At 44.8% G+C, this 26,242-nt stretch overlaps 1 protein-coding gene across 1 annotated transcript; it reads left to right on the top strand.

Moving 5' to 3' along the window:
* The first annotated feature begins 6,095 nt into the window (after nucleotides 1-6,095).
* rgs5a (regulator of G protein signaling 5a) lies at nucleotides 6,096-19,913 on the top strand. The gene is made up of 5 exons (XM_060066431.1): nucleotides 6,096-6,255; nucleotides 7,212-7,328; nucleotides 13,609-13,670; nucleotides 17,718-17,884; nucleotides 18,958-19,913. Exons 1-5 carry the CDS (start codon nucleotides 6,212-6,214, stop codon nucleotides 19,120-19,122), a joined length of 555 nt encoding a protein of 184 aa, XP_059922414.1. The 5' UTR covers nucleotides 6,096-6,211; the 3' UTR covers nucleotides 19,123-19,913.
* Nucleotides 19,914-26,242: the final 6,329 nt, after the last annotated feature.

The raw sequence follows: 26,242 nt of genomic DNA on the forward strand, positions 1-26,242 counted from the left end.
TTGTCGTGCTCCAAAAATATTTTGGTGCATAAGAATTTCAGAATGGACTTATGATTTATTTAGTTTGATGCTACATTCTTTCAGTGACGGGTCGTTCGCGACCAAATCAGTTTGAATGAACGAATCTTTAACAAGAACGAACCAAACTGATTCTTCTCTCTTGTTCGTCTTGTTCGTCTCATTCGTTCTCCGACTCGACTCCTGACCCACTAGTCACTCACTCGCTGTTCGTTCACTGACTGTGAATGTTGAAGAGGGAAGAGGCTTAGTGAGCGAGTGTACGATAATACGATTCAATATCAGTGAAATGGTAAATGCATGCTGTCTTTGTACTTTCTATGTCATGCCAGATTAATCAAATATTTGATTAATTATTGAATCCATCACTACTTTCTTTATGATTGCGTGTCCGTGGCGGGGGCTCCAGGATTGGCAGTTTTAAAAGTAGCCATACATCATCACAGGCCAGACAATGCCTCCATTAGAAACCCAACTGCGGCCAATCATTATCCAGCACGTCAATTGACATTTAATACATGATGTGCATTTGTCACGCCGTCGCTCACCACACCTTACCAGCCTATGCCGCGGGCCGCATGTGATTCAACCTCAGAGTGAGCTTTTAGCGGGTAATTACATGGCTAAGTCGAGCATAGCGCATATGTCACAGAGGTAAACAAAGCGTTCGCCTGCCAACTGTTCTCCGTTGATTTGAGCAGCGCCGCTGCAATCAGCACCGTAGCCTAAGCACACATGAGCTCAAAGGGCCACCCCAATGGAGCGTGAGCTTCCGCTTAGTCCTCAAATGACAGCAAACTGCATTGTGTGCTTGTCTTGTCTGCTTTTTGCCTGTTTGTTTATTTGGTTGGAAAGGTGTTGCCTCGCTATTTTGAGCAAACCCATCAATGGTGCCATGAAGCGCTTGCATCCAGTCTGTTACTCCTTAGTAAAGTGCTGTGTCCTCATTCGCCCTGTCATATCAAGGAATTCTTTAGTGTGTTGATATTGCAACAAAAAAAAAAGACCTCCATAAGTGGACAATATGGTGCTTTGTTGTACTATCGTCGTGATGGGCAGGGATTCATTCTGGATTTTCAATCGACCAAGCAAAGATCCATTTGCTGATCTCCTGGTATAACATGGAGGGAGTTTACAGCCTTTGTGGATCTGACACATCATGATTTCCATTGACTGTATTTTTTCTCACAAATAAAAAATGTATGGTTATACATTTATAACTTTTGTTTAAACGTTTGATACATTTTTGTTGAATTTCTTTCCACAGACCTCTTGGTCTGTGGAAAGAAATTCAAAGAATTGTAAAGAATAAATGTCTGGGCTCATTGAGTCCAGTGGGTGGGTGGATGGGTTAAGAGTGTCTTCAGGCAGAGTTCTACATAATGCAGGTTTAACTGTTGCCTCATACACTATCTTACCTGAAGTATACAATAACTAATAATATGTTGAATTTTTGAGTTAGTCAACGTTTGTGTGCGTGTGTGCATGTGTTTGTTTGGCGCTGTGCTTATTGGTATGTTTCAATGGCTTTATTGTCATAACTCATATAAAGAGTGCTGTCAAGTAGGGCGGGTATTTTTTGTGGCAAACTAAATACACAACCTGCTTATGTAATAATAATAATAATAATACATTTAATTTAGAGGCGCCTTTCAAGACACCCAAGGTCACCTTACAGAGCATATAGTCATCATTCAAAACTATGTAAAACAGACTAGGAATAAAAGGAAAACAGAGGTTAAACATGAAGAAGAATAATAATTAATAACACTCAAAGACGCCTAAAGTGAAGGGGGGACCTCACTAACCACCACCAATATGTAGCACCCACTTGGGTGTAACCAGCTCTATTGCATGGCTCTTTACAGAGTGCAGACATCCGTGGACCGTGTGTGTTTGTCTTGAAAAGACATTGCCAAGTTAATACACTGCTCTGTATTATATGTAACCTGAGTAATCAAGAGCCTAACAAATCAATGCCTTTCCATCAGCCATTTGCACTCAATCTTTTAGCTTGGCAGTGAAGATGCATAATGGTCGACCAGTGATGTCACCAAATATTTTTCTCCGATTGTTTGGCTTCGGAAAACGGTGACATTCATTTTTTGACTTCCTGGGTTCCCATCCTGAAATGTCGATCTCATGGGGTTTCTTGGTCTCAGAGTTTGTTTAAATTAAATGTTCTACAGAACAAACGATTTTGATTTGAGTCACGTACAGTACTTTAAGCAACAGCCATTTTCCACTTCATATAATCTCAATAACAAGGATGGAATGTATTGAGTTAATGCATAAAGACATTGACGTTAGTTTTAGCTTTGAGGTACTTTCATTGCATCTATCACTTGCTTGCTCTCATGCATTACGATTGCAATTACACCATGTTATTTCCTGTAAACTGCGATCGATATTCATCTATTGTATCCCCTAATTCAGCTGGCTAACGGCTTAAACAAACTCATGATCCGTTATAACAAAGTTGATGAGACACAGCTGGGTTTAATTAAAAAGGAGTTCCATTGAGAATGGATCTATCCATGTTGTTTAGACTATGAATACAAACACTGCGACCCACAAGACAGACCCTTTGACCTAAAAATTTGTCAAAGCAAAGCTTTGGATGCAAATCATGGTGTTGTTTTTGTCTTGTTCCCTTAGTTCTGTGAAAGAAGGAAGCAAGCTGATTCTACCATATAAGTTACACGTCGTGATGAGACACCAGAGGAGTCACATTCTGTGTCATGATAACCAAGTGAGGATTTCCCCTTTATTATCTTGGGCTGTCTGCTCAAAGGCGAGTAAACACCACTGTCCTAATCAGCCATGTATGAGAATGGGGATATGACACCTAATCCACTACAAATTGGATATAATTTCACTCCTCACCACACACACTGGCTATAATTGGGGAGGAGTGAGACTATACCAGGGGACGATGAGGGGGACATGTTGGTACAAGAGCCTGGGTGGGACTATGGCCAGAACACCGCGGTTAGTAGTAGTGATGGATTCAATGATTATTTTCCTTGATTCAGTTTGCGTCGGTCAGTTCGCCAAGTTGTTCAGTCGAGTTTCCAGTAGCGGTGAATCGAATCATGGAGTGCACGGTTCTCAGCTGAGTGGGGGGTGAAGTTCATTATTGGATGTTTAACATATCAGCAAGATAATAGACTTGATTTAGCAAGAATGGTGGGGGTCCCGGATGGGGAACGAACCATGAAAGAACGAGACAGATTGACGAGACATTCAAATATTTGATTAATCTGGCATGACACAGAAAGTACAAAGAAAGCATGCATTTCCAATTTCACTGATATTGAAACGTATTATCTTACGCTCGCTAACTAAGTCTCTTCCCTCTTCACCACTCACAGTCAGTGAACGAACAGCGAGTCAGCGACGAGTGGGTCTGGGAGGAGTCGAGTCTTGAGAACGAACGAGGGAGAAGAATCAGTTCGGTCCGTTCTTGTTAAAGAACAGACCGAATCAGTTGGTCATTCCAACTGATTCGTTCGCAAACGTCCCATCACTAGTTAGTAGCCCTACTCTTGCGACAAGTGGCTTGGGATCTATTGTGACCACAGGGAGAAAGGACCTTGACTTAACGCCTCTTCCGAAAGACAGATGTCTCATAGTCACTATGAGTTTTCATTGCCTATTATAGTCAAAACAAAATATTTTATTTTTTAGCTACTTTATCAGTTGGGTCTTGTGTCCTCACCACAGCACTGAGACAGTGCTTGTTAGAGATGTTAATGACCTGAGGATAAACATGGATGACAAGAATCTCTCAATATTAATACTTAAACAACTGAAACTGAAGTGCTGCTTTTGATAGAGTTGATCATGACATTGTTATTAACAGAAGTGTGTTGGCCTTTCTGGTTTAGTTTCAGATAGGTTTAGAACATACTTTTCAGACAGAGACTATTTTGTCTCCATCGGTGTCCACTCCTCTGCTAACACTAGCATAACAAGGGGGATTCCTCAAGGCTCCATTCGGAGACTTGTGTTGTTCTGTCTCTATATGCTGTCGCTGGGAAATGTCATCAAAGAACACAGGACTAGTTTTCATAGCTATGCCGATGATATACTATACTAATCATCTCTTTATCACTCAATAACATCAACACTATTGATAACTGGTCCAATGCATTGATCATATCAACCTGTGGATGTCAGATAATGTCCTGCAATTGAACAAAGATAACTTAACTTAATTATCTGTTATACCAGAGAGAGATACTGTGCACTATCTTAAAATCCATGACACAAAACGCCAAGCCCCTAGCAAAAAAACTCGGTGTGCTTTTAGACCCTGATTTGAATTTTGAATCTCACATCAGTAATGTCACTAAAACAGCCTCCTATCACCTTAGAAATATTCCTAAAGTGCAACCGTTTCTCTCTCAGACGGATACTGAGAGACTTATGCATGCTTTTATTACTAACAGGCTTGATTACTGGAATGTTTTCCCATCTGGTCTACCTAAGAAAGCTATAAATAAGCTACAGATCGTTCAGAATGCAGCAGCACATGTACTGACCAAGACCAGAAGGAGAGCACCTCCCTTCATTGGTTGCCCGTCAGTTCTAGAATATATTTTATAATTGGTGTTCAAAACACTCAATGGATTAGCCCCAGAATACTTTTCAGACATTCTTCTGATGTATGCTCCATCTAGATCTCTCAGGTCATCTGGCACTTGCCTTGTTGCCCGGGAGAGGATAGAGACCTATGGGGAGGCGACATTTAGTGTCTATGGTCCTCGCCTCTGGAGCTGAGGACATAACAATCTGTGAACAACTTTAAAAGAAACCTTCAACATACCTATTTAGCTCAGCATCCTCCTAAACCATTTTATTTATTTATTATTCTTTCTTTATTTGTCATTGTTTTGGTAAGCACCTTGAATTGCAATTTTGCTAGAAAGGCGCTATATTAATAAGAATGGGATGATTTTACCTTTAAATTTAGGTAGAATCATCCCACTAAATGTAAAGGATATCGCCAAAAACATACTGTAATTGTATCCTTGTTCTCATTCTTGTGGCATCCAGTTTGCTTATATAGTCCAACTCAATGTCATTAACATCATTCAAAAACTGTATGCATTCTTGTCTTAGTGCCATGATTCTTTTTCTTCTGATGACAGCTAATTGACCCGCCAGGGCTCTAGGTTTCACATTATGACAAATCAACAACAACAACAACAACAACAACGACATGGGAATACGAACCACCATTAAAGTTGACATTTGAAGTGAATATTTTTGGCATTCATTAAATACATATTAACTCTGTGGAGAATTGGACACGCCAAAGAAAGCCAAATGAGGGCCGATGGCGTTCTGCTCTCTGTTTCCTACATCTCTGCATTGGCTCATAAAATAACCATCCGTCTCGGCTCAAAAAAATAATCAGCACCTGTCAACTTGAGTGACAATCATGATTCTGTTGTTTGGTTGTGACCAATTTAAATAGAAGTGCAATGCCCTACCGTACCCTATCAGCCAGCACTGCCTTATATGGAGTTTAGAAGAAACAAATGTAAGGACTAAAGGTTAAATGCTTATTTGCATGGTGGGTGAGACATTTTTCTCTCTTGAAATCAAATTCAACTTTTATAGCACTCTCCCCACACCCAAACAAAAGAAAAGCATTGACATTTTTAACATTATTATATCAATAAGAAATAGCATAACGTGTAATTCCTCCCTTCACAAGAGATGTGTTACATCATACAACTCATGATGTGATGTATCCATTTTAATGTTGGCGGACATTTATACGCAGCCAGTTTGTTTGCTGTGTGTTTGCCTACTTGATCAGTCTTGGAAGAGTATGACCTAATGTGAAACGATTAACCTGATGTCATAACATGTTGTTACAACAAGGGACTAATATGGTAGATATCGGAACACAGTGGCCCTGGTTCTGCCTTCCAGGGTCCTAGACAAAGCACTGCCCTCTACAGGCTAACCCAGGCCGGCTTGCCGTCTCCCCTGTGAAGTAGGTCCTCATCTGATTGGCTAAGCCGTGGCCTCTCAGCCCAAAAGGGGGTCTGTATATAACTTCCATGAGTTGAAAGCACTCAGACAAGAAACAGCCACACTCAGAAACACTTGGAGTTGCTGAAATACTACGGTCTACTGGATTTTCACTGTTCAACTTTTGAAAGACTAATCAAGTATGTGTAAAGGATTAGCTGCTTTACCGCAGACCTGCCTTGTGAGGTGAGTGTCAGCAATGGTAGCTCATCACTTTAAATGATGACTTTAAAGACCGAATGAGTGGTACTTCACTTACATAGCATGTTTTTTTTTCTGGGATCTTATAAATAAACGTGATAAAATAATGAGGTTCAAAGAGAAAACAAGTCAAGCAATTTAAATCCCTTTTTGACGTAGCAGTTTTCAAGAAAAGTTACATAAAAATCTACAGATTATATATATATATATGTATTTTAGATATTTTACAATTCTGTTTCTGAATAGAATCTTATGTAGATTTTGACTACATTGTTTAGGATAAATGTGATATTAGAGATAGGAAAGAAAAGGTTTAGAAAAGGTTTACACACAATGTATATCTGTTTTAGGCTGCTGCCGAGGATATAATTACCTGATCAACAACAACTAATTATTAAGATATACATCACCCTGGATCACATTGTGTCATATTTCACATGTATTCATTTCTCAAAAGACATCATGAAAAGCAGACATTAACATAGGTTTAGTAGCTCCTAAAAGGTCAGATATAAAACCATCGCTGGTCAAATGATTGTGGGGGTGAAATTCTCAATGGACAGTGGAATTGTCTTTCTTAAAGTAGCCACAAAACCAATCGCCACCTGGATGTGCAAATAGCAACAACTTAGACAAAAATCATGCCATGTAGATCAGAGTAGATCAAGAGTTGCAAAATATTGGATACCTTACTTTTTATGAATGTACATGTACAACATTTATAATATGGGCTTTTCCGATATACTTTTTTGTATCTGTTTCTGTTAAACGTCATCCAGATGCACCAGTGTCATAACAACCAACGTCAGTAGATTCAGTAGGTTCAATAAAGAGAAAACCCTAATAGTGAGATCCTGAGCTGAGCTTGAGGCAAAACATTTAAAGACTGCGTCACGCAACAAGAATTATGATATCGGTTTCTGCTGCTCTCCGTCTTCCAGGGCCAAGGAGATCAAGTCTAAGTTGGGAGTGTTGCTGCAGAAGCCCGATCAGAATGCCATAGACCTGATCATCCCCTATCCGGAGAAAACCGAGAAGAAACCGGAGAAGCTGCAAAAGTAAGTGCCCACAGACAATGTCAAGGCAAAATCACAGGAGCGAGAGAGAGAGAGAGAGAGAGAGAGAGAGAGAGAGAGAGAGAGAGAGAGAGAGAGAGAGAGAGAGAGAGAGAGAGACTCAGCTGTACTGCCTAGGGAAAGGGAGACAAGAGAGTGAGCCAGTGAGAGAGAGACGGCGGAAGGAATAAAGACACTTTTAACAGAAAGTTTGGGGCAGAAAGCATTTTGTAATTCCTTCCTTCCTACATCGCTCTTGTTTTATGTATAATTGACATGATTAGTTGTTTCTCGTGTCCTGCTAGTCCATTCCAGTACCAACGTGTAGTTTAGCTGGATAGAAAGCCCTTTTTAGTACTACTATAGGGATCAAATGGAGAAGCCATTAATCCCCTACACAGTTTCAAAGTATTCTCAGAAAATAATCATTGAAATATAAGGTCATCATCGCCCAGCATCACAACAATGTTATAATCTAGTGGAATATCGGTGGTAATCATGATAAAGTGTTTGAATGAGTGGTACTGACTGGAAATCCATGGATATTTCATGTTTGATTTGAAGTGAGGTAACAGATAACTGCAACGACAAGTTACGTCTTAATCTTAACCAGACACAGATGGGTCAAAAACGTTACCCTATTCTGATATGTTCTCATCTCTACCTTTTAAAAGGTCCATATCAATAAGCTACAAATCGAACATCAACAGCCATGGACATATTGTGGCAACCCGGGCCCGAGAATGTCTGGGTGAGGCAAGGAATCACCACACTGGGCGGCTGGTTCAAAGCCCGGTGGGCGTTTATTCCTCTGAACAGCGATCTCCCCGGAGGGCAATGAAAATCATACTCTAGCTCCGTGAGCTAGGAAACAGTAAATCAAGGGTAGGGCTTTCTCTGGCAGGTCCGCTCGGTCCGAGTGCGGCGCGGTTCTCCTCCCTTCGCTCGTTCGTGGGTCTGGTTACACTCCCAGCGTCTCGCACCAACTCTGCTTTGGGAACCAGGAAAGCGCAGGTTAACAGTGTGTTTCACTCCCCGCCCCAGGTGTTTCCCATCCCCCTCATTAGTGTGTCGGGGGTGCCGGCCTCTGGCTCCCTCTGTTGGCTGCCGCCGGTACACGCCCTCCACCACCACTCCCCTGGGCCCTCCAGCCCGAGGGGTTGGGGACGAGTTGCCACACTCCTCCACCGCTGCTTCACGCCCCTGGTAGTCTCCGACCGCCCCTAGGCACATGTCTCGGCGGGACAGGGCGTCGGCGTTGGCATGTTCCCTGCCCGGCCTGTGGTCCACCTGGAACCTGTAGTCCTGGAGTGCCAGGAACCACCTCGTCACCCGGGCGTTTGTGTCCTTCGCGCCGGCCATCCACTTCAGCGGTGCGTGGTCGGTCACCAACGTGAACTCCCGTCCCAGGAGGTAATATCTTAGTTTGTCCAGGGCCCACTTGATGGCCAGGGCCTCCTTCTCCACGGTGGAGTAATTCCTCTCGTTGGGGAGGAGCTTCCGGCTGATGTATGTCACCGGGTGTTCTTCTCTCGCCCGTACCTGGGAGAGTACCGCTCCTAGCCTCACCTCGGACGCGTCTGTGTGGACTATAAGGGGCAGAGAGAAGTCAGGGGTTATTAGGACGGGTTCGCAGCAGAGGGCGCTCCTCAGGGTTTCGAAGGCACCCTCTGCTGCCTCCGACCACTTCACCCGGTCAGGCAAAGCCTTCCGGGTCAGCTCGTTCAGGGGGCTCGCCATTGTGGCGAAGCCGGGGATAAACCTCTGGTAGTACCCTACCAGGCCCAGGAACGACTTCACCTGCTTCTTGGTGGTGGGCCGGGGCCAGTCCCGGATGGCGGCGACCTTGCTGTCCTGAGGCCTGACGTTCCCCCGTCCCACCCGGTACCCTAGGTACGCCGTCTCCTCCAGCCCCAGGCGGCACTTGGCGGGGTTGGCGGTGAGACCGGCCTTCCTCAGCTCCGCCAGGACCGCCCTCAGCTGTCGGACGTGTATGTCCCAGCTGGCGCTATGAATAATGATGTCGTCGATGTACGCGGCCGCATACGCCTGATGAGGCCGCAGGATCTGGTCCATCATTCGCTGGAAGGTCGCCGGGGCGCCGTGGACACCGAACGGCAGGACCGTGTACTGATACAACCCCCCCGGGGTTGCGAACGCCGTTTTTTCCCTGGCGGTCCGGGTGAGTGGCACTTGCCAGTACCCTTTAGTGAGGTCCAGGGTGGTGAGGTAGCGGGCCGGTCCCAGCCGCTCGATCAACTCATCCACCCTGGGCATGGGGTAGGCGTCGAATTCGGACACCTCGTTGAGTTTCCGGAAGTCGTTGCAGAACCGGAAACTGCCGTCGGGTTTGGGGACCAGGACGACCGGACTGGACCAGGCGCTGCGGGACTCCTCGATGACGCGGAGACGAAGCATACGGGTGACTTCCTCCCGGATGGCGTTCCGCCGGGCTTCTGGGACCCGGTAGGGGGGGACGCGCACCGTGATGCCGGGCGCCGTTTTGATGTTGTGTTGCGTTATGGTAGTTCCCCCGGGCAGCTCGGAGAAGACATCCTGGTGCTGGAGGATGACCTCCTCAAGGTCCTGCTTCTGGGCGGGGCTGAGATCTTCCCCCAAGGGGACGACCGGTATGTCGCACCGGGCGGCCAGGGCGAGGGTAGCCGGCGCCGTCGGGGTCGGGTTCGCCCTCCACTGCTTCAGAAGGTTGACGTGGTAGAGTTGGGTGGGTTTTCGTCTCCCGGGCTGCCGCACCCGGTAGTTCACTGACCCCACCTGTTCCATGACCTCGTACGGGCCCTGCCACTTGGCCAAGAATTTACATTCAGACGTCGGGATCAGCACCATGACCAGGTCTCCGGGTCAGAACAGGCGTAGCTGGGCCCCGCGGTTGTAGACCCGGGCCTGGGCCTGCTGGGCCTGCCGGAGGTGGTCCCGGACGATGGGCCAGACCTGGGCCATGCGGTCCCTCACCTGCTCCACATGGTCAACCAGGGTGCGATGGGGGGAGGGTCGACTCTCCCACGCCTCCTTGGCGAGGTCGAGGAGCCCTCGGGGTCTTCTCCCGTATAACAGCTCGAAGGGGGAAAACCCTGTCGAGGCTTGGGGTACTTCGCGGACTGCGAAGAGTCCATGGGGCAGGAGCTGGTCCCAGTTTTTCCCGTCAGCGTCCATGACCTTCTTTAGCATCTGCTTTAATGTCTTATTGAAGCGCTCTACCAACCCGTCGGTCTGTGGGTGGTACACCGAGGTCCGGAGCTGGGAGACCTGGAGGAGACTGAGCAGTTGTTTCATGACCCGGGACATGAAACAGGACCCCTGGTCCGTTAATACCTCCCGGGCTATCCCCACCCGGCTAAACAGGAGCATTAGCTCCCTGGCTACTGCCTTGGTGGTGGCGGCGCGGAGGGGAAGGGCCTCGGGATATCTGGTGGCGTAATCTACAATAACCAGGATGTATCTATGTCCCCTGCTGGTCTTCGGGAGTGGGCCGACAATGTCCAGTGCTATCCGCTCAAAGGGGACCTCAATGATTGGCATGGGGATCAGGGGGTTTCGTGCTGTGGGTCTCGGGGCCGTACGCTGGCATTCCGGGCAGGACTGACAATAGCGGACTACATCCCCTTTCACCCCGGGCCAGTAAAACCGTGCTAGCACTCTTTCCCTGGTTTTATCCATGCCTAGGTGAGCCCCTAACAGGTGGGAGTGGGCCATGAATAGCACCTTACTAATGTAGGGCCGGGGTACTAGTAATTGTTCTACCACTTCTCCCCCTTTTTCTACGACCCGATATAATAAAACCCCCCCTGGTGCTGAAGTGAGGGTGTGGGAGGCGACTCACCGAATCCCTCGCTTGTCCCTCATGGGCGAGGACGTGGCTTCAGGCGTGCTTTAGGGCGTCATCCTGTAGCTGGGCGCTGGCGAACTGTCCGGGTCGATGCGTTCTCCCCCCCCCCGGTCGGGAGAAAATCCGAGAACTCGGTGAGCGGGGAGCTCTCGGAGCCTCCCGGTGGACCGGACTGCTCGGTTGCCGTCAGGGTGTCCGGGGTGTCCAAGGGCGGTCCCGCCGTCTCCACTCGGTGGGACCCTCCCGCCGAGCGCGCTGGGGTGCCTGGCGGGGTGGGTCCGTCCCCTTCGGTCCCGCCGTCCTCCTCCGACGTCTCCGCTGGGGTTCCGGGGACCGGCCGAGCCCCGTAAGCGGGTCGGACCGTCCGCCCGGTCCGACGCGATGGATCTCGCCGGAGCCGGGAACTCGGGCCGGGGTTCAGCAGGCGGGTGAGCATGGGGCAGTCCCTGCCGATGAGCAGGGGTACAGGCAGGTTGGGCACGATCCCGGCCCGCGTCACGTACACCCCTCGGGGGGTCCTCACGACCACGTGGCACGTGTCGTAGGTGCGGGTGTCCCCGTGGACGCACGCGACTTCTATTGGCTCGCCCTTCCGTCCCCCCTCTAGGTCTGGGCGTAGGAGGGTGACCACACTGCCGGTATCTAGTAGGGCCTCCGTGTCCTTATTCCCCACCCTCACCGGGATAGTTGGGGCTCCGGACGTCTGGTGGGCCCAGCAGTTGGTCAGCAGACACGGTCCTGGTCGTCCCCCATCGGCGAAGGCCGACGGCATGGACACGTCCCGGTTCCCAGTGCACTGTCGGGCTAGGTGTCCGGTTTGTCCACAAGTGTAGCATCGTCGGTCCTCCCGGAGCCCCGGGGCGACGCTCTGTGGTCTCGGTGGGACCCCCTGTTGCCCAGCACCCGGGCCTCGCGGGGCCTCGCGGGTCCCCACGCGGCTCGGCGGCCCGCGACGGGGTCCGGGGCCCGCCCCCCATCTGTTGAGCCACCTGCCAGTTTTCCAACTGTCGGATCAGCTCATCCACAGTGTCGGGGTGGTGGTGCGCGAAGGTTCTCCGTGCGTCTGGGGGGAGCTGACGGATGGTATTGTCTATAAGGACCCGATCCAGGGTGCTGGGTCCTTCTCCCGTAGTGAGCCACCTCCGTATCAGCCGTCCGTGCTGGGAGATCTGCGCGCGCACCGCGCCTCGCATGTCGAATCGCCAGACATGGAAGCGCTGGGCTCTGGCGGCGAGGCTATGACCATAATAGGCCAGGATGGCCTGCTTCAGGGTCGGGTACTGGCTGGCGTGCTCCGGCGTCAGGTCCTGGCTGGCCTGTTGGGCAGGTCCGGTAAGAAAGGGAGACAGGATGTGCGCCCACTGGTCCTCCGGCCACTGCTCCCGTCGGGCCGTCCTCTCGAATACCTCCAAGTACGCCTCCACGTCGTCGTCCGGTCCGAGCTTGGTAAGGCGGCTGGTTGGCGCGGCCGTCGGCGCCTCGCACACCGCTTGTTGTGTGAGCCTTATCACCGCCTCTCGGAGAAGAGTGAGGCTCTCCGCGGTGTCTCGCTGGTGCCGCTGTGCAGCGGCCACGGCGGCGGCGGCTTCTGGGTTCTGCATCGGGGTTGGGCGGGTGATTCCTTGTAATCCGTAGCGAGGTCAAATTGCCTGCATTCTCCACCATATGTGGCAACCCGGGCCCGAGAATGTCTGGGTGAGGCAAGGAATCACCACACTGGGCGGCTGGTTCAAAGCCCGGTGGGCGTTTATTCCTCTGAACAGCGATCTCCCCGGAGGGCAATGAAAATCATACTCTAGCTCCGTGAGCTAGGAAACAGTAAATCAAGGGTAGGGCTTTCTCTGGCGGGTCCGCTCGGTCCGAGTGCGGCGCGGTTCTCCTCCCTTCGCTCGTTCGTGGGTCTGGTTACACTCCCAGCGTCTCGCACCAACTCTGCTTTGGGAACCAGGAAAGCGCAGGTTAACAGTGTGTTTCACTCCCCGCCCCAGGTGTTTCCCATCCCCCTCATTAGTGTGTCGGGGGTGCCGGCCTCTGGCTCCCTCTGTTGGCTGCCGCCGGTACACGCCCTCCACCACCACTCCCCTGGGCCCTCCAGCCCGAGGGGTTGGGGACGGGTTGCCACAATATACAACTGTCAACCCGATTGTTACTTTACATCTCAGAAATGAATATGCCCAAAGCACTGCAGTAAACATTTCAATTTCAAAACAAGGATAATTTTGATGAATGTTACCGTGAGCGCAAATTGAATCATTGTTTGTAAGTGGGGTACATGCTGAATAAGCTACTCCAGGGGGTGCTGTTATTTAAATTAATGCTGCAGTGGTAAGCTTCACTGTATGTTGCTATGGATGCTAACTATTGCTGGTAAAGATGTCCTTAATCAAGGCACACTGGAGTATATTGGTGTTCACGGTGGCTTTTGTTCACTTCCAGGCCGACTGCAGAAGAAATTGCTGAATGGCGGGAGTGCCTGGACCATGTGTTGACCAGCAATTGTGAGTCACACACACACACACACACACACACACACACACACACACACACACACACGCACACACCAAAATTGACACTGGATTTAGATTGTAACCAAATGCCAGCAAGCCCTAAATAAATTGCAATCAAATAGTATTTGTTTGCTAGATAGAATGTTTTAACTCACTTATATTTGAGGCTTCTTGATGATGCGTACAAATATACTTCTCCATGCCATGACAATCTTCATGACATTGTAGATTGAACTGTAAATATCCTATCCAAGCATATTGTTCATCTTTGTAGTTTTAGTCCTTGGGCTCTTTTGGAGCAAAACATTTCTCTGCACATATTGTACTGTATATTTCACAGCACATCCTTTTAGATGGAATATAGGAATGGAAAAATCCCAATAAAAAAAAATAAAACATTTGACTTCACTTAAAGGGTAAAGTTTTGATTCATTACATCACGTTTGGCAGCGGGGCTACAGTACGTACGTCAGCCTTTTTGGAAGAGCCTGCATCATCTCAACCATGAGGGCAGTTCGACGTGATGTATCGCTTTGGATTCCCATGTACTCACATCCTCTCAGCCATTGTGGAATTTACTAAGAGTTAATGTGCCGGGGTCAGGTAGCAGGGCTTCAGAGGGAATTTTAGTTTGGTTTTCCATCTTAAATGAAAGCTTGGCCACCTGACTAAATTCCAAATATTTGAGACATTTTTTATTTTCGCTACATGCTTGAAGTTGTGCATCATTTTCCAACTGAATGTTTAAAGTATCTAACTGAAACACTTATACACGCCGCAGTATGTGGGGTGTGTTTACTTACAAGATCTAATAGCTGTAAAATGTAAGTGTTGATTTGTCTAACAAGTTAGGATTAGCTTGTGAAAACACTAAATGGAGATAGCAGTTCATCGTGTAAGGGATGAGGATTGATGATAGGTTGAGTAAATATTGGGCCCTGCCAGAAACGCAGAGCTACAACTGGGGCAAACAATTGTCCCTATTTGCCTGCAACGAAGCGATGACTGAATATCTTGTTTACACCTGGGACAAATAGATAATACGAGAGCACCAGAGCAACCGTGAACTATTCTTTTTCAAGGAGGTATGCATAAACTCACAAGAAGAACGAAATCAATACAATTTTCCAGATGTGAGTCAACATGCAATGTAATGTCATGGCTACTGGCAAATGAAATGTCTCCTTGTCAGAGTGAACATTTAAAATGGTCTGTCTAGCTTCCATGGAAAAAAGTTGTTCTGTATCCTTGCTATTATAACAACAACCGCAAAATGAGAAAGGGCAGGGTATCTCTCACGTACAACACACAGACACACACACACACACACACACACACACACACACACACACACACACACACACACACACACGCACACACACACACACACACACACACACACACGCACACACACACACACACACACACACACACACACACACACACACACACACACACACACGCACACACACACACACACACACACACACACACACACACACCCCCACACACACAATGGTGGCACAAAGATTGAAAGGAGAAAGAGGAAGAGAGATAAGGGGCGCGCGTGAGACGTGTGTTTTCCATTAAGGGTTTTAGTAACGTTTCTGTTTGGAGGACCGTCTCCAGAGAGCAGTCTAGATTTGTTACGATGGTTATGGTGAGCAGCTATACACAACCACTGAGCAACACAACCTCGTGCAGTGTTTATTGGTCTGCAGGAGCTTTAACATTAACATTTGTTCTTCACCTGTCAGTGATTTATCTGGGATTAACCACTGTTTGATGGCAACATAGTTTGGTAACACTAGCACTAACCCTAACCCTTACAATAAGGGTAAATGTATTTACCATTAACTAACATTAGTTACTGCAGTAATAAGCATTATACAACAGTTAATAAACAGTTAACGAATGTGTCAGCTAATAATAAACTAATGGTGTTCATGGTTAATAACGGTGATCATGTTACCTAAGTTATTAATTTATACATTATTATAGGGTTAGAGTTAACCCTACTATAACGCTTGCCCGTATGCTCATAATAATGGTTATTACTTCATTAACTAATGTTACTTAATGGTTCATTAATGTACCCTTATGTAAAATGTTACCCATCGTAATATAGTTACAAGCAATATTAAAAGAGAGGGAGGGGCCAGAGTTGACCAGGATCAGATGTCTTCCCATTTCAATGATTTAAGAGCATATGTTAAGAATCAAAATGTTAAAATAAATAACTGCCAAAAATATAAATAGGCTATAATGCTGTAGTAAGCCTGAACAAACAAACATCCAGCCTCTTTAAGAGTTAATTTGGAACTAAATGTTTTGGTGCTCATTAGCTCAACTATTCCTGGTGTTGGAAGATGAGGTTGGGTAGCTTGCCATCAGGTTGTATCCCAGCAACAAGACAATCACACGGGCAAACAGACACCTTGTTCAGGTCGACTATAACTACAGGAAAACGGGACACATTGTGAACTTCATATAAACACAATGACCTCACGGGCCAATTACCGTGACAGGTTTTTCCTAAGACATTAGGACATTGCATCTCACATTTTCGATACCAAGGAATGAGCTGGCAGCGTTCTGAAAGGGACAGGCACTGTCAACCGGAAAAGATATTCACAGAGCATTTCACTCACTAAAAGCTGATCGATAAACAGATGGTACTTTAAATAGGACCTACAGCACCCTAGACCAACCACGATGAAGGGCTTCATGAATATTGAATGATGTCTATACCACTCTTGCAAGCCAAGTTCACCATCTGCATTGAGTTACACGTAGCCAGCCGATTCTCCGGTCTATGCAATAAATTGATGTCCGCCAAATAATTTCCCGTAGAAATAATAATTTTTCAGAATATAGGCTGTGCCTCATATGGTATCCGAGCCAGCCGGAACCATCGCCTTCCGTTAATATAGCTTCTTAGATGTGTACTAAAACAAATCGGCTATGCTTAGTCTTTAGTAAAGTAACTATACAGCAAAGCTGGTTCATTAAATGTATCATATCCTCTTGATCAACATTGTAATTGTGCTGTTACCGACATCTAAATGCCTGCCAAGTGTGACGTCTCTTGCACAAACCATCTCATGGGAAACTGTCCGAAGGCAGGAAACAGAAATAAAAAATTCAAACACTACTACAGAACAAAAAATACTACTACATTCATATTTTCGTCTTTTTGCTGCTGAGAGTCATTTTGAACCGGGTTATAGAGCTGCTTAGATTGTAGATACAATCTTGAAGTAATAGTTGAGGGCTTGTCTTTGGCAGAATAGTTTTTTTTTAACACAATAGATATTGTTTTCTCTTAGAAATGCCTACACAATAACATTAGCTTATGAAATGAGTATGTGAGTTCTCCTGGCTTTAGAATAAACACTAGGCTTTTAGTCCATTGCAGTTACTCTCATTCTTGCAAAACATCATTCTGGATCTCCTTGTTTGGTGTGTGGGACTTGGTGTGTGGTTAGGCACCCAAACAAAGGGAAGTATTCTGGTTGGTATTGTTCCAGTGCTGACCTTTATACCGTACTTTTCCTGTGGATTTTTGCTGCGGTTATTGAGTATTATGAAATCTGAATACCTTCTGAGTCAGCACCATGCCAGTCGATCAAATGTAATATTCATCCAATGTGGTTAATAGTTTATTTACTTAAACGATTGGTGCGTGGTTAGGTTCCCAATTTCCACTGAAACAGAGCTGGAGCAAGAGGAAAACAACAAACTATGAATGTTTGTCTCTGAATGGTAGAAGCCCATGTAGTCTCTTATGTTTCTGCTTGTTTGTTCTCTCCATTCTATTCTCTCCATCGTTTTCATTTTGTATTGCTCCCCTACTGTCTGTCTGTCTCCCTCCTCGTCATTCTCTGCATGTCTCTCTGCATGTCTTTCTGCCTCTTTCCCCTGCTGTCTCTCTTCCCCTCTTTCTTTTCCCTCTCCTCTTGTCTTTCTGGGTCACTCTCCTCCTCTCTCCGCCTGTCTCTGTCTCTCACTGTTGCTGTCCTTCTATCTCTCTCTCAGATGGTGTGCATGCCTTCCGTACCTTCCTGCAGTCTGAGTTCAGTGAGGAGAACATTGAGTTCTGGGTGGCGTGTGAGGACTTCAAGAAGACCAAGAACCCAGTCAAGATGGCCGCCAAGGCCAAGAAGATCTACGAGGATTTCATCCAGGCTGAGGGACCAAGAGAGGTCAGAACAGAGGACTTCCATTCCTCGAGCGAATGTAAACCTATCATAACGATAATAATAAACAAGAAGGGCCGCTGAAAGTATTTTATACACATACACATTTGCAACAACAAATCAACAAAATGGGGAAACGTTTAGCGATGTTTATTTTTCAGGATCTGGTCATAACCTACTCGTTTTAATGTGCTACAAAGGATGTCAGAGATAAAAGCCCATTAAAACATAAGCACTCACAGATACACACAGACACACACACACACACACACACACACACACACACACACACACACACACACACACACACACACACACACACACACACACAGACACACACATTTAAGACATGCATAACCATAACCACACATAAACAAATTTTGACCAGAGCATGGATTTATAGCCATTTTAAAAAACAGTGTTACTGAGTGGATAATAAACTGTCGCCAGGAAATTTCGTCAAGTAGAGCACTTTAAGAGCACATGCCAACTTGTAGAGCAGTTATGGTCTCAACTTTTCTTTTTTGCGAAAATCACTTGATTATGGTGGTGATAACCAGCCTGGACACCCACCTGATCACATGACCTCACATTCTGTTTCGCTACACAGATCAGTCTGGACCTCTAGCCGCCCACACCGATTTCCTGAAATTACAATGGAATCGGGCAAATAAGGGACGGGGCCTAGTTGATGATGTATAATACAGGCCGCTGCTGGCAAAAGAGTTTGGCGTCGCTCCCAAAACAACAACCACGAGCCTTGGTTGTTGGGTAAACACAGTAGGGGCTTACCCAACAACATCAGTTGGGTAAACACAGCCATAAGTGCAGTTATTGCAGAAATAGACTCAATAACAACTATTAAACAAGAACAAGAGGAGGCACTAGCTCCGTTTCTCCGGGGAAAATACATTTACGTGTTCTTCCGCCTGGATTTGGCATTGCGCATGTAGCAAATCAGAATGTGATGTCACGTGATCATGATAGTCTCCAGGCTAGGTGTTTATCACATAATCACAGTATCCAATTAAATTATATTTCCGTTCCCCTTCACTCTACATACACACAACAACTCACAGGTCAACATTGACCATGTCACCAAGGACGTAACCCTGAGAAACCTGGTGGACCTCTCCCCGGCGACCTTTGACCTGGCCCAAAAGAGGATCTTTGCCCTGATGGAGAAGGACTCCTTCGGGCGCTTCCTGCGGTCCGAGCAGTACCAGGAGATCCTGGTCAACTAAAGCCTATCCATCTCGGTGGAAGGAGTATTAAATTCACTATTAAGCTTGGATTTGGTTTTAAAGGTAAAAGCTGATTAAAACCCTGATTAACATAAAGATGTTATACAGTCATTTTGGTTGGATGGATAATGCATGGGCTTTGAACATCCCCCCCTTCCCCCACCCTAGAATCGTTCTGAAATGGTCTTCATCTGTATGGGTATCATTTCGTTTTATTACAAGGAAAAACACAAGGAGGAGCTATTTTCAAAAAAATAATAAAAAAAGGTTTTATTGAAAGCAGTTAATCAAGATTACATTCCTTAACATGAAGAAAAAGTTATCTCTCTCTATTTGTCATTGTAATGGCCTTGATAGTTTAAATAATATGTTGAAAACTACAACACTAACACTTAATGTTTACCACATGACATGACATTTAAGTTTTACTAGGACTAGGCCCACAAAGTGATGAGGAAAACAAGATGGAATACACAAATGCTGTGGTAAGACCTAAACATCATCCAAAAACTAAGCATTTGGCAAAGGTCTTTGGACCTTTTCTCTGGTATTTCCAGAGCAATTCACTGTCAAATCAATCCACAGTGAATATGTGCATTGACCCGCTTCCAGTAATATTTCAACATTTGATTTATTCATCAAAGCTAGGTTATGTCTCTCTCACAGGCACACACACACACACACACACACACACACACACACACACACACACACACACACACACACACACACACACACACACACACACACGCACACACACACCCACACACGCACACACACCCACAAACACACAGAAAGACATGACCCACAGAAACATGAAGTTGAGTCAGTACGTTGTGTTGTGTGGAACCAAGAGGCTTTGGGTTCCAGAGAACTTCCCAGGTCATGGGAATGGGCAGTTGGTCATCATCTTGATGGTTAGGCACCTTGGTTACCAGCGGGGAGGGGAGTCTTACAGTATTTTGCAAGTTGCTAACAAGTGGGTGGAGAGTGAGTGCTAAGAAAAGCTTTCACATATACAACCAAAATTTGTTTCCCCTTTAAATAGTATATCTTCGTCTCGTTATAGATATCCTGGTGAGGTTTCAGACTATTCTTTCTCATAAAAGCAATAAAACTGCCATGGTTTCTAGTTTAATACCAATAGATCCTATGTCTTCCGAGCCCAGTTTGAAAGAAAAAAACGTAGTCTCTTTTCTTTAAGTCTATAAGTCTTCATATAGGTTTAAAAAACTTTAAACTGCATGGATCATTAACTTAACTTATATTATTATAAAGAAAACACGTTTATTTTCGCAAATAGCACCATTTGTTATTATATATGACAACCGCATTCATTATCCTCATAGATCTGATTTATCATCCAGGAGAACACAATCTTATAATCACAAGTAATAACCTTTCAAGCACTGCTTATCACCAAGAACCAAGGAACAATGGCTCTATAGAGATGTTTCTGTGTGGTTAGATTAATAACACAATTTTAATGATATAATTTGAGTGTAATGATAAAATCTCTGCATGTTTCAATTAGATTTATCACAAGGGCACCTAGTCCATGCTATCATACCCCAATACAAGTGTATCAACATTTCTAAGTGACCTAAACAGACCTAAAAAAAAAAAAATGCATTTTATCATTATAAAATTAAGTGTGGAAACAGTGATGCATAAAAAGGAACCATCTGAATGTGAACAGTGTAAGAGTATTTCAAGTTAATTTAAATGGAATTTGGAAATTGAAGAGTTCAGGATTTGACAGGACACAGATTGACCAGTCTAGTGTCCTATCTTGAGAATACCTTTTTAAGATGAATTCATTTTCCATGCTGGGAATGATCATAATATAGACTCTACCTGTACGTATTGAAGTAAATTACATAAAAAATTACCAAAAATGCGAACAACTTTTTGTATTTATTGCGACCTGTACATATAGCTAACTAATCAAGTGTGTGTGCGTGTGTGTGTGTGTTTTGGTGTTCCTTAAAAAACATGTCATATTTTGGGCTTTTATAAACACAACAGCAACATTTCACTCTGGACGTCGCTTGGTGTTTCCTTCATGGCTAGAGAGATACAAATAATCACAGTCGGGCTCTTATTCCTTATGATTCATATTCAACTTGATTTTCCCCACTGTTTAATACCTAAGGATAATAGAAAGGGAAGAAGGACTAGACTATATATATTGTATTGCGATAATGTTACGTGTTATGCAACAACAGCAGTTGAGTGAAATATGTTCTAATGCAATTATTTAGAATTGTAAGTGTGCATGCATAATTTTGTTTCAATAACAAATAAATAAAGGAATATTATTTACTGTGCATGGACAAATGTTAGGGATGCTCCCAATTTCCCCCTCCAATAATAATGGGAGGACTCAATTAATCGTAATCACTGATTATAATACTTCATAATCCCCTCCAGGAAGAGGGCTATTCGTCTCCATATATATATATATATATATATATATATATATATATATATATGTGTGTCTGTGTGTATATACAGTATATATATATATATATATATATATATGTGTGTCTGTGTATATATATATATATATATATATATATATATACATATCCCCTTGGGATAACCATGTTCATCAAGTAGTATTTTACACAGATATTTAGAATATGAAGGTTTTTTACATGGCAGTGACAAGGGGATACCAACCAAAAAAGGATTCACATTGAAAGTGTCTTTATTTTCTTACATGCCCAACTGTAACAACATACTAAACCAAAACATTTGCGGTGCAAAGATGTAAACAACGTTGTAAAAGGTTAAAGGGGATTGTAAAAAAGGAAAATAAACGGAAACAGATGTGGATGTGGAAACGTCTGCCAACACAAACACAGGTCACGGCCCAGTGCGCACATGTATCCACTCCCACCACGGCGCTTAGGAGGGGAAGGGTCAACCCCCCGAACGCGGGCTTGAAAATAAATAAAACAGAAATAAAGATAAATACATGACTTTTACTCGCTGTGGGCTACATGGTTCCTCCATGGTTCCTAAACGTGCCAATGACGCAAGGACCCATGGAGAACACAGAATCGGCTGCGCTCCCAAGAGACTATAATTAGACTTTGTTGATAGTAGCGAGAGACACAGTCCCACAGAAGTTTGGTAGGAACAGGCAGTGCTTACTGGCTTCCGCCGACATCTAGAAGACTCCTTTTGTGAGGTATAGTGAAAAAGAAGCGGGCAGGGGTCAGTCGGCTCGGTCAAGTTGCTACAGTTAGGCTGTGTACACTGGGGGATGATGTTAATTAATTGACTCTATTACCTTATTAGAACCCACAATATTAGAGCTAACGTTAGTACCTCATTGGACCACCCATTCGTAGTGCTAACGCAAGTTCTGACTAGGTTCTGCTTCAACACATAGAGTGGTCGAGGCAACCCATATAAAGTTTTATCGGTCTGACTAATCGGAGATGAGTGACCTATCGGAGATAAGTCAGACCCTGTATGCGTGGCTTCTTTACCATTCCACCAACACCATTTATTTTACTGGATTCGGCAGATGCTTCACTTCCAGAGCAACATGTCCGTTTACCGAACTGTCTTCAAGTCATGCCTAGCCCTGAAACAACAATACCTGAGGCATCAAAATCACGCTTCATCTGAGATCGAACCAAGTTCCTTTGGCGTCGAACACCTTTACCACTGAATTATAACCACTTATTACTCCCTGGCATGCAAGAGAGTCAAACGTTAACAAAATGACACAACAACTATTACTGCTACTGCTGCTGCTATTATTCTGCCAGTAATGGCTTGCAAAGCCCTTTCAAGTTAACATGCACTATGGGCATGTAATGATACAAGTCCAAACTCAACTGCGATAAGGACCGTGGCACATGGAGAGCTAGCTCACTGTATTCGACATTGTTCTTTTTTCTCTCTATCCTTGCCTCTGCTGGGAAGGGCTTTTCTTCCATGAAAGATAAGGTGCACTGGATAAGAGGAAGTACAAAAGGGAAGCGAACTGCAAGAGGGACATTTATTATTGTATTGGTATCAGCGCTTCGTTGGGGGTTATTTTATTGTTTATCTGTAATAAATTGATAAATCAGCACGAGACATTATCAGGGGTGTGTTTGGTGAACTTATCGACGCATATGAACTGATGATACACCACTGCAGGTTGGTTACGATTCTTTGCGCTTGCATACGTGACCATGATAAGACATGATAAACAAACAATGATGATCAATAAAAAGTCAGGAATTTAACGGCTGTCCCGTTAGTCAAACAATATTTTCCAATACGATTTATTCATTTTATGCCACAATTACAATTACAATTTATATTATGAAAATTATTCTGCTGCGCTTTGAGCAGATTGTTTTGTTTATTCCAGGAAACATTTGGTTGAGCTCTATTTGATCGTTGACTGAGAATATGAAAAACAACTATTTAACAATGCTGTGCTAATAACAAGTAAATTAATGTTGTCCTTTTATCTGGAATATCCAGACGATGGATGGAAGGAGGAAGAAGGATCCGGAGACATAACAGACCGTTCCTGCTGTGCCTGGCTATTCAACACTCACACAAACACACACACACACACACACACACACACACACACACACACACATAAACGCAAACACACACACAAGCACACACACACACACACACACACACACACACACACACACACACACACACACACACACACACACACACACACATAGAAAAGATAAGCATCCCTTCAGCTCTGAAAATGTGTGTGTGAGGGAGTGAATAGAAGAGAAAAATATATATACATTGCAAGAAAGAAAGAAAAGAGCCGGCTGGGGGGCGCACACACACACACACACACACACACACACACACACACACACACACACACACACACACACACACACACACACACACACACACACACACAACACACACACACACACACACACACACACACACACACACACACACACACACACACACACAGAACAGCTCAGCTATTCTATATTTGATCTCAAATGCATTCAAACTTGATCACATTAGGTATCTGTTCAACTCTTCACCTTATTTATTTACAAACATTTGAATTATTATTTTAAATGGTGTGCTTGTTCACATTGTTTACTCCATTTAGACTCTCTTCATATCCCTTCACTTGATTTAAGCCATTTAACATTTCTCTACGTCTTAAACTATGTGGCTTTAGGAAAACATATTTTCAACCACACTTTGCACTACAGCACTCACTGCATTTTCTGCAGGAAATGCATTTTCTAGTTTACAATGCTGTGCTATAATAAACAATAAATAAATGTTGTTTTTGTATCTGGAATATCCAGGGAAAGAAAGATCTGGAAACATGACAGACCGTTCCTGCTGTGCCTATTGCCATTCAACACGCATACAAACACGCACAAAAACACACACACAAAATAATCTCTTCAGCTCTGACAATGTGTGTGACAGAGTGACTGAATAGAAGAGAAAGAAAATGTACATTGCATGAAAAAAAGAAAGCAAGAGAGCTGGCTGGGGGGGGGGGGGGGGGGGGGAGTAGCTACGTGCTGGTTTGCACGTGGTCTCCTAGTGACCAGAGACTGGAAGTCACTAATGATCCCCCTCCTCACACACACACACACACACACACACACACACACACACACACACACACACACACAGACACAGACACACACACACACACACACACACACACACACACACACACACACACACACACACACAGACACACACACACACACACACACACACACACACACACACACACACACACACAGACACAGACACAGACACACACACACACACACACACACACACACACACACACACACACACACACACAAGCTATAGGGGATGGACGAATACACAGACACACCCATGAAAGCCCAGAGGCTTCAGAGACCAGACGGCCACGCTAAATGTGTTACCCACCACCCCTCCCCCACCCCCACCCCCCTTTGCTGGATGTGAGGACCATGAGGACACCTGGCAGAATATGTGCCTGGACCTGAACAGAGACGCACCATAATTGAATCAAAACAATAACAGCACAAACGATGAAACACTGAAATATCTGTTTGAATAGACATAATACACAATTTCAACTGGTATCCATTGGCTAAAAGCTACATATTCAACTTGCACAATTAACAACATCATAGTTCCCGAATGTTACTATTGAAATCAATGGTTAAAAGTGTGTTAAAGACACAGGCAGCTTCTTGGCTAAATATCTCGGACAATCACTCAAAATGATTCTATATAATATGACACACTACCTTATGGCACTGTAAACGTTGCAGTTATATGCCACTTTGTTGATCAACTTCAAACTTGAGGGTAATATTATAATACGTGTACAGTTGAATGAAATGTACATATTCACGCCAGCAGAGACGTAAAGGATCGCCATTGTTAAACTGGAGAAGTAGACAGATGGATTTTAACCATCCGTAAGAAGAAGAAAAGGCTGTTTTAGAAGAAGAGGTTCAAAATGACCTCCAACTGAAGGTGATACCTGTCATGGAACACTGGACCTGTTCCATCTCGCCTCGTTTGATTCTAATTATGTGAAGCCACTTTTTCCACCTCGAATCGAAAGAGTTAAATATCAAAGCATGTTTTCAAATTTGGTTATGTTTATGATAGACGTAAACAGGATTAGAGTGTAACAAGTGGGACCATGTTGAATTGAGGTGGATGCATGAAGGAGAACTTCTCCAAATCAGGCTGCGTGAACCATAAAAGGGAATATGGGGCTGTGATATTGGGTCCCACGGTAAATAACTCTGCAACGACTTGGAATTAGCCCTGTTAGATGGCTGTGTTCCAGGTTGTGTTCGTAGCATCGAAGGGGAAAACAAGCGATGACATCAAGATACAAGGGGCCTTCACCTTTTCTTTAGATCATCTGCTGATAGTCCTAATGGCCACTACAGCTGCTGTCCATTTCCCTACATCCCAAATTCAGCGGTTTTCTGCGAAAGGATGAAGATGACAAGTTATTCAGGGTTCAAGGGGCGGAAAGTTCATTCTGCTCAGTTACACAGCATGTTCTGGATTATTTTGTTACCCTTTTTAACCTTGCTTCCCAAAGATGTTTGTGTGTGTGTGC

The sequence above is a fragment of the Gadus macrocephalus genome, chromosome 12 (assembly GCF_031168955.1).
Source record: "Gadus macrocephalus chromosome 12, ASM3116895v1".
NCBI lineage: Eukaryota > Metazoa > Chordata > Actinopteri > Gadiformes > Gadidae > Gadus > Gadus macrocephalus.